Source organism: Chironomus tepperi, unplaced genomic scaffold (genome assembly GCF_022539635.2).
Source record: "Chironomus tepperi strain 1889 unplaced genomic scaffold, CSIRO-AGI_Ctep_v1 contig_364, whole genome shotgun sequence".
In the NCBI taxonomy this organism is placed as follows: Eukaryota; Metazoa; Arthropoda; class Insecta; order Diptera; family Chironomidae; genus Chironomus; species Chironomus tepperi.
The window spans coordinates 4,178,756-4,192,830 of record NW_027226486.1 but is presented as its reverse complement, the minus strand read 5'-3'; the positions used below and the strand labels follow the sequence as shown (position 1 = coordinate 4,192,830).

Genomic DNA, 14,075 nt, shown 5'->3' with positions numbered 1-14,075 from the left:
GGTAATTATGTGCAACTACTTATATGGTTATGCATTTTGTAATGCACATCTACTTTGCTTAATTAATTCTATGAATTATATTAACGTTAAATATCGTGAATCAAAGCTTAAAGTAAAGCTTTTGAGACAAATTACTTTTAACGGTTAGAATAAATTTGAATTTTCAAACGACATCTGCAGGGCAATCTAGTAAACAATCATAACAAAAATAATTCTTCAACAATAAAGTGGTTTAATTTGTTTTGATAAGATTATTATTTAAAATTTTAAGGAAATATGAATAAAAAGAATCAAGTGATTGAACTATTTACCGGCTATTCCTATGCCAATAAGGAAACGCAAGAAATGAAAGCAAATGCATCTGTAACATTGGTGAAAAGTGAAAATAAAATAATTTTGGTAAGGTGGTTCTTATTTTTCACATACGAAAAATCAATTAATCACTTTTGAGGATGTTTTTGCACGCGTAGATAAATGTTTTCTTCTTATCGCTGTTCTTCGTGTTTCATATTTTTGACGATTAATCATTTGTTTACTTTAAATTGACAAATCATGATATCGTTGATTATCGGAATCGCCTTACATAATGTGCACTATGCACTACTTAGTTTAATTATAGAAACGAAAAGCTCATCGATCTAATTCTAATCAAATATTGAACTTATTTTTTCATTGTCAATGTAGGTCGATACGATGACGGCATGGGACAAAGATGTTTTGCTTAAACAATTAAAAAGCTATCACGTACAACCGGAAGATGTTGACTTTTTAGTCTGTACACACGGACACAGTGACCATTGTGGCAATATGAATTTGTTCCTTAATGCTACACATTTTCTTGGATCTTGTGTATCATTTAGACATTTATATTATTATCATGACTTTGAGAAGAATCCTTACATACTTGACAATAATGTGGAAGTGATGTTTACTCCCGGTCACACATCGACCTGTGTTTCGTTGATTGTTAAAAATACAACAGCTGAAAATAATGGAACAATTGCTATTGTTGGTGACTTATTTGAAAAGGAAGAAGACATTTTTGATGACTCATTGTGGATTGAAGCCGGAACTGAAATGGAAAAGATGCAACGGCAAAATCGTTTAAAGGTTGCTGAAATTGCTGATTTTATTGTTCCGGGACATGGACCGAAATTTAAAGTGACTGATGAAATGAGGGAAAAATTGCGACTTGACTTACAAACGTAAAGTTCATGACTTTTATCAATATATTATCAATTGTTTTTTTGCATTCGTTAAGACTTAGACATCAGGGTTGCAAAACAGGCACCTGTCATAGGCAAAAACCGTACAAATTCTTGATAATTTGTATGGATTTTCTAGCAAAACCGTACAAATTATCACGAAATTGTACGGTTTTTGCCTGCTTCATATAAAACCTTACAAATTATCAAGAAATTGTACGGTTTTTGCCTGTGCATTTTTGACAACTCTGCTTAGCATACAAATTTTTTTGTATTTTTACACGAGTTTTGGTGTCAATTTTAAATTAATTATTTTTTAACGATAAAATGATATGATTGAATAGATTCTCAGGGCAATCAATGCTGTGCTTATTGACATATTATGATATTATTTTTCATGTGACATGACAAATATCATTATGAATTTGAATTAATTCATCACCCTGAACTGAAAGTAGTTAGACGCTAAATTTTTAATTAAATAAATAAATTGCCTTTGTTGTCTATTCAATTGGTCAATTTAAAATATTGTATTTGCAATTTTTTTAAATCAAAATTTGTGTTCCATGCGCTTCTTTATATATTGATATATAAAGGTGTTTAAGGTGGGGCAGGTGGTGGTGACCGGAGCTCGAAGTCGACTTGAATTTTGTATGAAGTCGAGTTGACTTTTTGACTCTTCAACTCCCCCCTTACATCTTAATACGCCCCCTGGCTTAGAACCTTGTAGTAGCTTCCATGTTTTATGCTCTTTTAGACTTTACCGAGTGACATAGTGTTGTTTTTCTTGCCATTCTTGACTTTATACCTAGAAATTTACCTTAAAATTTTTGAATCAAAAATTTACTTTACATTCTTAAATAAAATTTATACCAAATCCAATAATATCATAAATATATAAGACATACCTAAAAATACAGGATTTAATGGTTCTAAAAACGTTGTAAGTGTGATGATGTGTTTTTATTTGAAATGTATTGCAATGTCAGGATATTATCATTATCAAAGTAATTATACTAAAGAATATATCAAAACTTTACATGAATATGAATTTTTATATTAATAGGATTAAGATATGGGATTTATCAATTTACCTCATGAATAAATATGTTGTATGACTGGTTTTCTTGGGTTTATTTATGAGATTTAATGGTTTTCCGAGATGAACAGCTGCAATTAGTCAATCTGATCTATAAACTTAATATTTGTGGAACTTGCCGGACATGAAATAAAAATGTCATAAAATCAACGATTCTACTTGGATGTCATTTCTTCAACCTGATCGGTCAGAGTTTATAATCATATACTATATGTATATTCATTTAAAGCAACTATTCCCAGTCACAAATGAAAAAGGCACAATGTGAATTGGTTAATCGACTCAAAACTCAGCACCAGGCTCGCGTGACTCTGACATGAAGCCAGACTTAAATTGAAAACGGCCCAGAGTTAGTCCGGCCTGGTGTCGGGATTTTTGATCGAATAACTGATTTGTGTTATTCGGGTCTATCACAGTGGCATAATGAGAGATTTAATGACTTTTCAAAAAGGAGAATATCAAGAGAATTTTGAACCCAAAAACCAATACTAAGTATAGTCCTTGCATCATCATATCCTTGACATGTGTTCATGACGTATTTAGAAATTATTTCAATTTGAAAATTTTCAATTAATTCGATTTTCCTTAGAATAATAAAGTAGTTTTGCAGATTTTTATCCTTTTTGTCAAAATTTGAACAATTTTCTCCTAATTCCTTAAATCCTTCCAGATCCAGATTCGTTATTATACAGTCAAACCAAATCATACTTCTCTTGCGAATATAAGTATTAATATTGATAAATATCAATAAATTTATATCAAAACCTGTAATTTTAAATTTTTTTATCATGAATAAAAGACAAGATATTTTACATCAAAAATCGCTTTGCTTTATTTCCACATATTTTTCTTTAACTGACACATTGAATTCTATCTACTTTATGCTCATTTTTTCCACATAATTTAATTTTATTTATAATTTTTTTTACTCTCTTTTCGATTAAAACTAAGATTTTATGTGAAAAAGTTTTTTTTATATGTAGTTTCTATCAGTCCATTTAGTTTATTAAATCCATTTAAATTTTAATCACAATGTTTTTTTTTTTATTTAATTTCTCATCTAATTATAAATTGGTTTTTTTTTCTCTTCATTCTCTTTCGTAAGTGCATTGTGTTTATTTTATTTTGATATACGTATTATGAAAGATAACAGCTGAGCATAAAAGATTATTTTTTTTAAAAATTAAAATTATTGCATTATTGCCCCGTCTCTTTTTTATTTTCGTAATAATAACAGAAAATTTCTAAATTTAGACAAAAAAAAAGGATTTTTTTAAAAAAATATGTTAAAAGAATTAAAAAAAATTGAAAAAATTATAATATAAAAAAATTAGAGTTTAATAATTAAGACCTAATCATTCTTATCAGTTACGCGATCGAATACGAATTACAAAACGGAATTCATGCTAAAAACTTACTAAATAGTATTCAGTCTTTGTAAATAAAAATTAAGCTTAATAATTGTTATTTCTTCTGCTAATTGTATGAATGCATACTGTTGTCAAATTTAGAGACGATATGTAGGCACATGGGAGTAATCCTTTGGGGTATAATTGAATTTACCCCGGTGCACATGAGGTCAACCCTCTGGATAATATTCAAATTTACCCCAGTGCATATGAGGTCTACCCTTTGGATTTTAATCAAATTTACCCCGGTGCACATGAGGTCAACCCTCTGGATAATATTCAAATTTACCCCAGTGCATTAAACCTCCCCCAGTGCCAACATAATCGACTTAATAATGAAATGTTTAGCAAAGAAAAAAATTGGAAAAAAATTTGAACTATTAAACTAATCAACGACAAAATTTGAGACCGGAAAGAAGCTTTCCAGCAAATTATTACTATTATTATATGGCGAAATTCTATTATGGCATCCGAATGTACATTTGTGCTAGAATCTCGAAATTTTTTTTATTTTGATTGTGCATCACAAAATTATTCGGAATAATTGTTGGCTTATTCGTTCCAAAGAAAATCTATGGCTCAGAAAAAAATGCGCGTTTTCAAACTTTTTTTGATAGATAAAATAAAAATAAAATAATTAAAAATTAAGAATATAAAGGAAAAGAAAAATAAAAAATAAATTGTACGTGAAAATTATTGCACCCCTTAAAAGTTAAATTAATATAAATACAAAAAAAATATATATAAATTTAAAGTCCTGATTTTTTCAAAAAAAGAATCTTTCACGTTTTTTTTTCTTCCTTTTTTTGTGTTTTTGTGATTAACGTTCGAGTACGCATTTACATTTTCATAATTTCATCCTTAAAATCTAAGAAAATAATAGTAAATTTTTTGTTTTGTTTTGTTTGTTTTTAGAATTAAGTCCAAAATTGATTGATTGAATGATTTCTTTTGTAGCACTTTCATGTAAGACACTTGTTTTACTTCTTTTAATTTGTTTACTTTTTGTTTTTTAATAATTCTTCAGAAATTTCTTAAAATTTTGGTTTTTTGGTTGTGATGTTTGCAATGAAAGCTGTTGATCTATTGAAAGAATGCAATTCAGCTAACAATTTTGATAAATTCAATAAATTTTGATATATTCAGTTGAATTCAGCTATTATTGACATATTTAGCTTAATTCAGCTATTAATTTTGACATATTCAGCTGAATTGAGCAATAATTCAAATTATTTCTAAGAATTCAGACCAATTTAGAACAAATCTAGTTCAATTCAGCGCAATTTAGTACATTTTTTGATAAATTTAGCAATATTGAAAAAATTTACTTAGCTGAATTGTGGTAAAAACAGATAATTTGCGCTGAATTGAACTAAATCAAATTGAATTCAGTTGAATGCAGCTGATTTGCAGAATAGTTAGAATTCTAGAGCTAAATAGAGTTAAACTCGACTGAATAGAGCTAAATAGAGCTAGATAGAGCTAAAAAGAGCTGAATAGAGCTAAATACAGCTGAATATATTGAAATAAATCTAGCAATTGAGACAACAACTGAATAATAGTTGAATCTAGCTGAATTGAGTTGAATACAGCTAAATAGAATTAAAATATATCTGAATAAAGTTAAATACAGCTGAATTCAGTTTCAAACAGCTGAATAGAGTTAAATACAGTTGAATGTAGCTGATTTCAAATAAATTGAGCAGAATATAGTTTAAATACAATTTAATTAATCTGAATATAACTGAATTGAGCTGAATATAGCTTAATTTACACAAAATTTCATTTCATCGATATTCAGCACAATTCAGCATCTCTTCAGCAATCAAACTAAAGGTGACTTTCCCTTAAAAGATCCTCAAATATTCATCAAACGGATCAAAAATTTCTCATTGCGTGCAAAAATTTGAATTTTAAAACAATTTATGTGATTCTTAGTAGCACTAGCACTAAAATTATCACAACATTAACATTTCATATAATCTATTTTGTGATTTTTTACTTCTTTTTCATAAAACATCTTTCACATTTAAGACAACAATCAACACAACGCATTATATTTTGATATTGTACTATTTTTAATCCTAATTCATTAAATTGTATTTTTTTTTATGCAGTTCTTATTAATTATAATTCCATAATATTAAGACACGGTGGTGAAAACAATTACAAAGTTTACCCGAGCTTTACTGAATTCTTCAGTTTTTAAATTTAAAAATAATCATAAAATTATAAGTAAAAAAATATATATAATTGAAACTAAAGTTGTATATATTAATCTATACCTGAATCGTTACACATTTTTTGTATTTTGAACTTAATATTTGTAGAATAAGAAATAGCAAAAAATGAATGAGAAAGAAATATAATTAATGATCTAATTAGTACGAGGTAGTTGGTTGCATGCGGTTGAGTGTTCAAAATTATTTACTAATATTCATTCGTTGTCAAGTTGGTCCACAAGGATAGTAAGGATCAAAAATTTTGATTTTAGATAGAGAAAGTAAACAAAAAAGGTTTAAAATAAAGGAACGACTTGTATATATCTATAGGAACAAAAAACCCTGATGAATGTGACATTAAAAGGACATCCTACTCATCATAATTGGTTGTTGGAGTCAATGCGACACCAGTTTCAGCAAATTTTTGCTTTAATTCATTCGTGTCAAGTGCTAATGGCTGATCCATAACATTTGGTGGTGTGGTTGATGATGGTTCGGATCTGGGTGATGAATACTTCATTGGTGGTACAATAACACCGCGATTCTCAAATGGCGGTGTATGTGGTATCGGTGGTGACATATGCGGTGGAGATTCACGTCTTAAAACTGATAAATTTTCAGCACGATCAATTTCTTCCATTTCATCATCAATCTCTTCGGCAGGTTCACGTTTTATTAATGATTGTTCACCATTCGATCGATTCCTTTCACGTTCACGCTCATATCGCTCTCTATCTCTCTCCCTCTCTCTCTCACGTTCTCTCTCTCTATCTCGTTCTCGTTCTTCTCGTTCATCATTATCATGACGATTAATGAATTTTGATAATACACTGGCTGTGGTTGGATCATGTCCACGTGAACTTGATCCTAATCCATTAAATTGAGCATGTGCTGCTGCTGCAAGTGCCATTGCGTGTAATGCATCACCACGGAAATCCTCACTACGAGCTTCGGCTGCTAATTTTTGAAGGAAAATTGGATCAAGAAGGCTAGCATGTGGACTTGGTCGGTGATGCTTCATATTCTCAACTTCCATTTCGGAATCAAAGTCTTGTGATGTTGATAATTGATTGTCTTGATTTGGATATAAACCAAATGCACCAGCAGCTCCACTTAATGAACCGTATGGGAATGCAGCACTGCTTGAACTTGGACCTGGTTCACGTTTTGATGTTGATCGATTGCGTGGAGTTCCAGTTGTAATTCCTAACTTTTTCACCTTATCACTAGAGTTTAGAAAGGTAAAAATTAATTAATATGCTTCATATGGAACTAGTTTTGTGTAAGAACTTACTATAATGTACGCGATGGCACACCAAATTTGCGACTTGCCTGAAGTGCACTCATTCCATTGCGAACACATTCAATTGCTGACATAATATCATTTCTGGTATATTGTTTATAACGCTTCCATTCCGGTTTTTGTGAACCAGAACCACCACTACCTTGACCATGTTGCTGATATTGTGCTTGTTGGAATTGTTGTTGTTGTTGAAGATATGATGGAAGTCGAATATCGCCTAAAAATTCTGGTGGTGATTCGCGTGGACGTCGTTCGCTGTTTGATTCATCATCAAATGATTTGTCAGTGAATGGCGATGCCGGTTCCTCATATTTGAATTTCTGGATGGAAAAATTGACAAAAATTTAGTAAAAAATGTCAAAAAAAAAATACAAAAATTATGTTTACCTTTTCGGAATTGTCACTTCCATTTGATGAGTGATAACTACGTGCACCACTCTTTCGGCCATAACTCACATAAACTGATCCATTTCCGCCACTTACATTACCAACATTTGAATCATCCAAATTATTACCATTACCATTATTCTCATTATTATTTGTGTCATTGTGATCCATGTTATCGCCATTTCCATTGCCATTGCCCTCATCACCATCTCCATTATTACTAGCACGTGTTGGACTTGCATTTGCCATCATTTGTAATGCATTATTTGATGAGTCAGCGGCATTTGATTGAGCAAGTACATTACGTAAGATTGGTGTATCTCGTGTCATGAGCATTGAACTTATTGATGATAATTTCTTACGTTTCAATGGATTCATATCGGAACCAGTCTCATAAACAGAACTGAGTGTTGATTGTGCTGATCGTGATAATGATAATGGTAATGGTGATGGCCAATTTCTATTCCTGTCGTCATCCATAATGTCTTGTTGCTTTGGCATACCAGCACCCATTGATCCACTTGAACTTTGTGAGAAAATACTTGCTGCGTATGGTGATTTATAATTGTATGGTGGTGATGATGAGCTCTGTGCTGATGAGATCTTTGTTGATGTTGTTATAATTGGCGATGAGTGTGTTAATGGATGAAGTGGATATGCTATTTGATCACGTTTATGATCTGATAATTGATTTGGTTCACTTCTAAAGAGATTACTATTATTTTGTGGACTTGGCAGAGGTTGCTGTTGTTGTTGTTGTAATTGTTGTTGACTTATATTATTTGTGAGATCAACCATGTCAAGAAGTCCTTTAACTTCAAGCATTTTTGCTATTTTGATTATTCTGGGTAGCTGTGATTCAGCTAGGTTAACTTCACCAACATATATGTACTCTAAAAGTGTCCTCATTTCAAATTCCTTAACACCTGGGAATATTAAACTACAATGATCTTGTGGAGCATCTTGTAATATTGCTTGAAAATATGGTGAGCATGCAGCTAATACAACACGATGTGCTTTAAATTGCACACGATCATCAACATAAATTGTGCAATCAACATAACATTCCATTTTGATAAGTGCTTCAAGTATTTCAACGAGATTCGATTTGTGATTATTCCATCTAAGGCAATAGCCATGTCCATCTGATGACCATACGCCAGTGCCACTTTTTGTGGCACCATTTTTTGTCTCATTTCCACTACCCATTGTACTTCCGTTTCTGTTATACTCAATTTTTTGTCTTTTTATTGTTTTTTTATTGGCTGTAGCAATAGCTATGCTACCCTTATCGCATCCAATCTATCGCGATTATTATTCAATTATCGATTAATTTTGCACAATTACAAGTCGTTTGCCTGTAGACGAAAAAAAAAAGAGAATATAAAAATTAATTATTTTTTAAATTATTTAAACGAGTACAAAAGAAAAACTTGCAAATTTTCCCTCCGTCCATTATTTATTAAGCTCTACGAGTCAAGTTGAGTCGAGTATTTGCCATAAAACAAAAATAATAAAAATATAGAATTTGTCGTCAGTCAATGTTCGTTCGTGTCCACCTTGTTTTGCATTTCTTGCCATTATAAAAAATATAATATTGTGCAGTGGTGGACAACCTGTGTGATGTGGCACACTAAAGTGGTTCACCTTGTCACCATACCACATTAGTGTGGCAATGCAATGCTATGAACCGTATATCATGTATGGTTTCTATAGAGGATTATCACCAAGGTGTGGAAGACAACCTTTATGCCGCGACACACTAGTATTCTGCCAGAAATGCCATGAACCTTGTGCTGTATACGGTTTCAATTGAGACTTGTCACTAAGGTGTGAAGAATAATCTGATCACCGTCAAAAATGTTTGGAAATTCTAAGAACCATATATGGTGTAAGGTTTTAATCGACGCATACCACAGATGTGTGTCAAGACACACATGTTGTCCACCACTGATAAAGCTACTTTTGATATCCTTTTTCAAAACTATTGCGAAGTAACGTGTATTTAGAGGACAGAAATTGGCATTAGGGGTCGTTCACTTATTACGTAATACTCCGATGGGAGCAACGGGGGAAGGGGTTGGTGGATGCCTCGATCATCATAAGGATCTTCCTAAGATCTTCTAGAAAGAGCGGGATTCAATTTGTGATTATTCCATCTATGGTAGTAGTCATGCCACATACAGGGATGAAGGGATCAGAATGTCGATGTACCGTGTTACATAATAACCGACCAACCCCTTATTATAGCTTTTTTATTGTTGTTGTTGTCAATCCGAAGGAGAACATGAAAAATTCATTGACTCATTCTGCTAATGTGCGCGAACTATTGCAAAACTCATCCTACTCGCCATACACAACACCCCCAAAGTCATTTTCTATTGCCTCCTCTCACTCTCACGTCCCACATTCATACTAGCATTTCGCGTTTTTTTGTATTTTGGCGAGCATGGAAAAGTCACGCGATCGCCAATTTTTTTTTATTATTTTTTTCTCCATTCTTCTTCATTTGGCGCGCAGAAAATTGTACTTTATTATTTTATGAGAAGCTTTTTCTAGTTCAGTGGCGTAGAATTTTGACATATACAGCACTTAATATGCAATTATTTAATATTCATTACTGTTAGAATATGAAACATTTTGTGTTGTGCTGTTTAATTGCAAAAAATGGAAAAATTATGAAAATCCGTCACGACAATGCAATGGACTTAGATTTGCGTTGTGCTAAATTTCTCTCTCATTCTCTCTTCGGCATGCAATGGATGGGGGGAGGTTGTAAAGGTGGAAAAACGGAATCCGCAAAATAAATGCCATATATAAGCGCCACAGAGCAAATTATTAATAATTTTTTTATTGATTACAATGAGACGGAATAACTTGTAGATATTTTATTATTTCCTTTTTTTTTGCGCCAATGAGCTCATTTTGAGTCATCAAAAAAACAACTAAAAATGTTATTTCCAAGTCTCGCGATGATGGCAGGTGTGGAGCTAGGGGGTGCTTTGTGGATTGTGACTCAGATGAAGAGATAGACATAATTTTGAGAATTAGATCGTAAACATCATGTTTTCAATGAGAAGCACAGGGTAGTGACATTTTGAAAAATGACCGTTGAAGGTTCAATTTGAATATTTTAAAAATATTTTGACCGTTAAATTTTATTTTGATCGTTAAAATTTTTGAACCGTTTAAACAATTTTGAATTCATTTTGACTGTTAAATCAATTTGAATGTATTTTGACCGTTAAATTATTTGAATTTATTTTGAACGCTTAAACAATTTTGAATTCATTTTGACCATTACCAAATTTGAATTTATTTTGACCGTTGAAACAATTTAATTTCATTTTGACCGTTAATATTGAAAAGCAAGAGAATTTTAAATTGAAATGTCAGCAGCCTGAGAAAAACATCTGAAATTCAATTCCAACAACAAAATCTCTTCCTACATCTCTGCCGCTTATATTTTATTTTCGCAAAACAGTCCCTTCACAAACAACAAATAAAAAAAATACTTTTTTTGCTTCTCAAAAGTTGTTTGATACGTATATCACCTGTGTGTAATCTTCATATGACGGTATTAATCTTTTTCATTGAAAAAAAAAAAGTTATTATTTTGTTTTTGTCTCATTCGCGTGATTATTTTACTCTAGGTTATGTCGTTACATTATCGCTGAATTTTTTTTTTTTTTTTTTTTTGCCGAATTCTCTTTCTTATCTCGTGTAAATTTTGTGTTTTTGTGAAATATTTAACCTCAACATTGTAAAAAATAAAAATATTGTTTCATTATCAAAAACTATTAATTGTGTAACCGCACATACCTCAGCTCATTAGAAATCCCATACATATCCATGATATTGAAATATATGAAAACACTGTCGAGTGATAAAAATTTGTAATTTTTTTTTTCTCTTCTCTCTTTTTTGCGGCTTATTATTATTAATTGAGAAAGAACGAGAAATGTCTGAAGATTTTTTTTTTTTTAAATAAATATTTTCTTTTTTTTGCACCGAATTTTTTATTAAATAATTGCGAAAACAATACACGATAATCTTATCACTACCATTAACAAAAAAACACACTTATGGGCTAGAAATGAACTTTAAACTTTCTTTCTTTTGCTGATTGCAAAAAAAAACATTTAAAAATAAAATAAAAAAAAAATTTCCTGAGTTTTTTTTCAAGTCAACAAAACTACTGAACGACTAAAAACACACTATTTTACATCAACATTTTACGCATAATTTTTTTCCCTGTGGCTGTTTACACACTGACTAAAAAAAATATGTTTATCGCGCGCTGAGAGCAGGCAGAGCTTTTTTTTTTTTGTATTTTGAAGAAGTGAGAATTTTTTTTTTATTTTTTATTTTTTTCCTTCACATTTCGTTACATACGGTCTTTTAGTGCGTGATAGCAAAATTACATCGGATGTTTTTAAACTAGAATTTTAATAATTTTTTTTATTACGAAATTTACTACATTTCGGCTGTTCTTTGAAGCGAAAATATGATGATGCAATGTTGCAATGTAATTGGGACTTTGACTCTTACTATCTATGCTGTGTATGCTGAGTAATTTGGGACTTAGTTTTGATGATATTTTGTGATTCTTTTCTTATTTTGAATGTTTTGACGCAACTTTCAAACTGAACGCATCAATTTTTTGCACAGAATGCAAAAGCCTATTCAGTCAAAAAATATTTGAATTTTTGAAATTCATTGAAAATTTGAACTTTAAAGATATGTTAGAAACTCAAACAATGCAAATGCCAACTTAGTTGAAAAATTGAAACTTTTAACAAATTTTGAATTTTTGACAAAAATTTTGAACTTTTGAAATTTTGACAAAAATTTTGAATTTTTGAAATTTGTTAAAAATTCAAATTTAAAAAATATGTTAGAATTTTCTATGATTGCTATTTTTTAAAACTATGCAAGAAGTATATTTTGGCAATTTTTGAATTTTCGTCATTTTTTTTTTGAATTTTTGTCAAAAATTTTTGAATTTTGTCAATTTTAAAAATTCGATAAACTTTCCAATTATTTTGTTTTGACTTGAACAATGCAAAAAGCCTACTTAGTCAATTTTTGAATTTTTGTCCAAAATTTAGAATTTTTGTCAAACTAATTTTGAACTTTTGACAAATTTTTTGAATTCAAATTTAAAACCTCCCAAAACCTTCGCAAAATCCAACTCCAAACCTGATTTGTAAAACCTCATCGTCATTATGAAATTCCCCATCACATCACATCCAATCCAACTTCAACTTCGACATTTTCATTCACAAAAATTAATCAAGCCTCGGAAATTTCCACAATCTCTCAAATATTTTTTACTTATAACCCCCATCCAATGTGGTGTAAGTCTATACTTTTTAGTGAATGACTGTCAATTTTTTAATCACTCTGCTGCACATTGAATTTCAAGATAACAGAAAATAAAAAAAAAAATTATCGCATTTCAATTCCTAATCTTTTCCAGATTTTGCAATAAGTCTCAAAAAGATGAAAAAAAAAAAAAATTGAGAATTTCGCAAAGAGAATTTTTTAAGATTAGAGGCAGTGGGGGGCAACCTGTGTGCCGCGAAGAGAATTTTGGGAATAGTCATGAACTGTATGTTCTGGGCAGGGGGTTAGGTCGAGGCTAACTACTAAGGTATGCCGCAAATAATTAAAGGTTGTCCACCACTGCACTAGACGGAGCAAAAAATGAGTTTTTGGCACATATTCTGAGAAAAAAATCCATTCATAATAATTAACTAGAAATCACACAAAAATGACAAAGAATTCAAACAACTTGAGAAATTCTCATAAGATAATTGAGGATCAACACCGAGGGGTTGTGTGTAGAGAAGCATAAATTGTAATGTAAAAACGGCACAAAAAATGAGCAATTTCCGGTTTCGTGGAATAGATTTTAATACATTTAGGAAGGAGCAATTATTAGATGCCCGCATTATACATGCTTTGAGGGGTGTAAACTGCAATATTTTTTCTTTGTATTTTATATTTGTTAACTAATGCACCTTAACTTACCTGTTTTTTTTATATTCTCTTAATATCTCGAACTAATCCACATATAGGCTCGCATCCAACTTCTCACTTTTTTTTTATTATTCTCAATTTTTTTTTGTTTTGTTTTGTTCCAAAAAATGTTTTAAATTTAATTAAATTTTAACAATGTTTATTAATTATTAAAGGCACTAAATTACACATCATTATGCTAAATTTGATTCCACTTCCTTCACATAATTTTCACAAATTTTTTAATTGTTTTTTAAAAATATTTTTTTAGTTCCACTCTCATTCGATTTTCATTGCGTACTGTAGTACAATTTTGGATTTATGTTAAGGCTGCGTATAAATTTTTTTTTTTTTATGTATATCGGTCGATGGTGCCAAAGGCTGGTGGATTTTTGTCTGTTGTGGTAAAAAAAATTTTTTAATTTT

The 14,075-nt window shown here is 30.7% G+C and overlaps 2 protein-coding genes across 4 annotated transcripts; one reads left to right on the top strand and one right to left on the bottom strand.

Moving 5' to 3' along the window:
• Nucleotides 1–217: 217 nt before the first annotated feature.
• LOC139095537 (metallo-beta-lactamase domain-containing protein 1) lies at nucleotides 218–1,322 on the top strand. The gene is made up of 2 exons (XM_070646922.1): nucleotides 218–399; nucleotides 685–1,322. Exons 1-2 carry the CDS (start codon nucleotides 277–279, stop codon nucleotides 1,207–1,209), a joined length of 648 nt encoding a protein of 215 aa, XP_070503023.1. The 5' UTR covers nucleotides 218–276; the 3' UTR covers nucleotides 1,210–1,322.
• Nucleotides 1,323–5,195: 3,873 nt separating this feature from the next.
• On the bottom strand, nucleotides 5,196–13,749 carry rib (BTB/POZ domain-containing protein ribbon). Of its 3 annotated transcripts, none has more exons than XM_070646876.1 (4): nucleotides 13,662–13,749; nucleotides 7,626–8,983; nucleotides 7,230–7,558; nucleotides 5,196–7,161 (listed from the first exon to the last, which is right to left on the bottom strand). In XM_070646876.1, exons 2-4 carry the CDS (start codon nucleotides 8,832–8,834, stop codon nucleotides 6,306–6,308), a joined length of 2,394 nt encoding a protein of 797 aa, XP_070502977.1. In that variant the 5' UTR covers nucleotides 8,835–8,983; nucleotides 13,662–13,749; the 3' UTR covers nucleotides 5,196–6,305. The 3 variants fall into 3 exon arrangements, with proteins under 3 accessions (XP_070502977.1, XP_070502975.1, XP_070502976.1); XM_070646874.1 differs by lacking the exon at nucleotides 13,662–13,749 and adding an exon at nucleotides 11,448–12,235; XM_070646875.1 differs by lacking the exon at nucleotides 13,662–13,749 and adding an exon at nucleotides 9,063–10,758.
• Between the last annotated feature and the right edge of the window lie 326 nt (nucleotides 13,750–14,075).

Excerpts from the sequence above, each read along its gene's own strand:
- rib (XM_070646876.1), bottom strand. The coding sequence starts at position 8,834 with ATGGGTAGTGGAAATGAGACAAAAAATGGTGCCACAAAAAGTGGCACT. Across the intron at positions 7,559-7,625 it reads GAAGTGACAATTCCGAAAAG|AAATTCAAATATGAGGAACC; the intron begins GTAAACATAATT and ends TTTTCCATCCAG. Across the intron at positions 7,162-7,229 it reads GTGCCATCGCGTACATTATA|TGATAAGGTGAAAAAGTTAG; the intron begins GTAAGTTCTTAC and ends TCTAAACTCTAG.
- LOC139095537 (XM_070646922.1), top strand. The coding sequence starts at position 277 with ATGAATAAAAAGAATCAAGTGATTGAACTATTTACCGGCTATTCCTAT. Across the intron at positions 400-684 it reads GTGAAAATAAAATAATTTTG|GTCGATACGATGACGGCATG; the intron begins GTAAGGTGGTTC and ends TTGTCAATGTAG.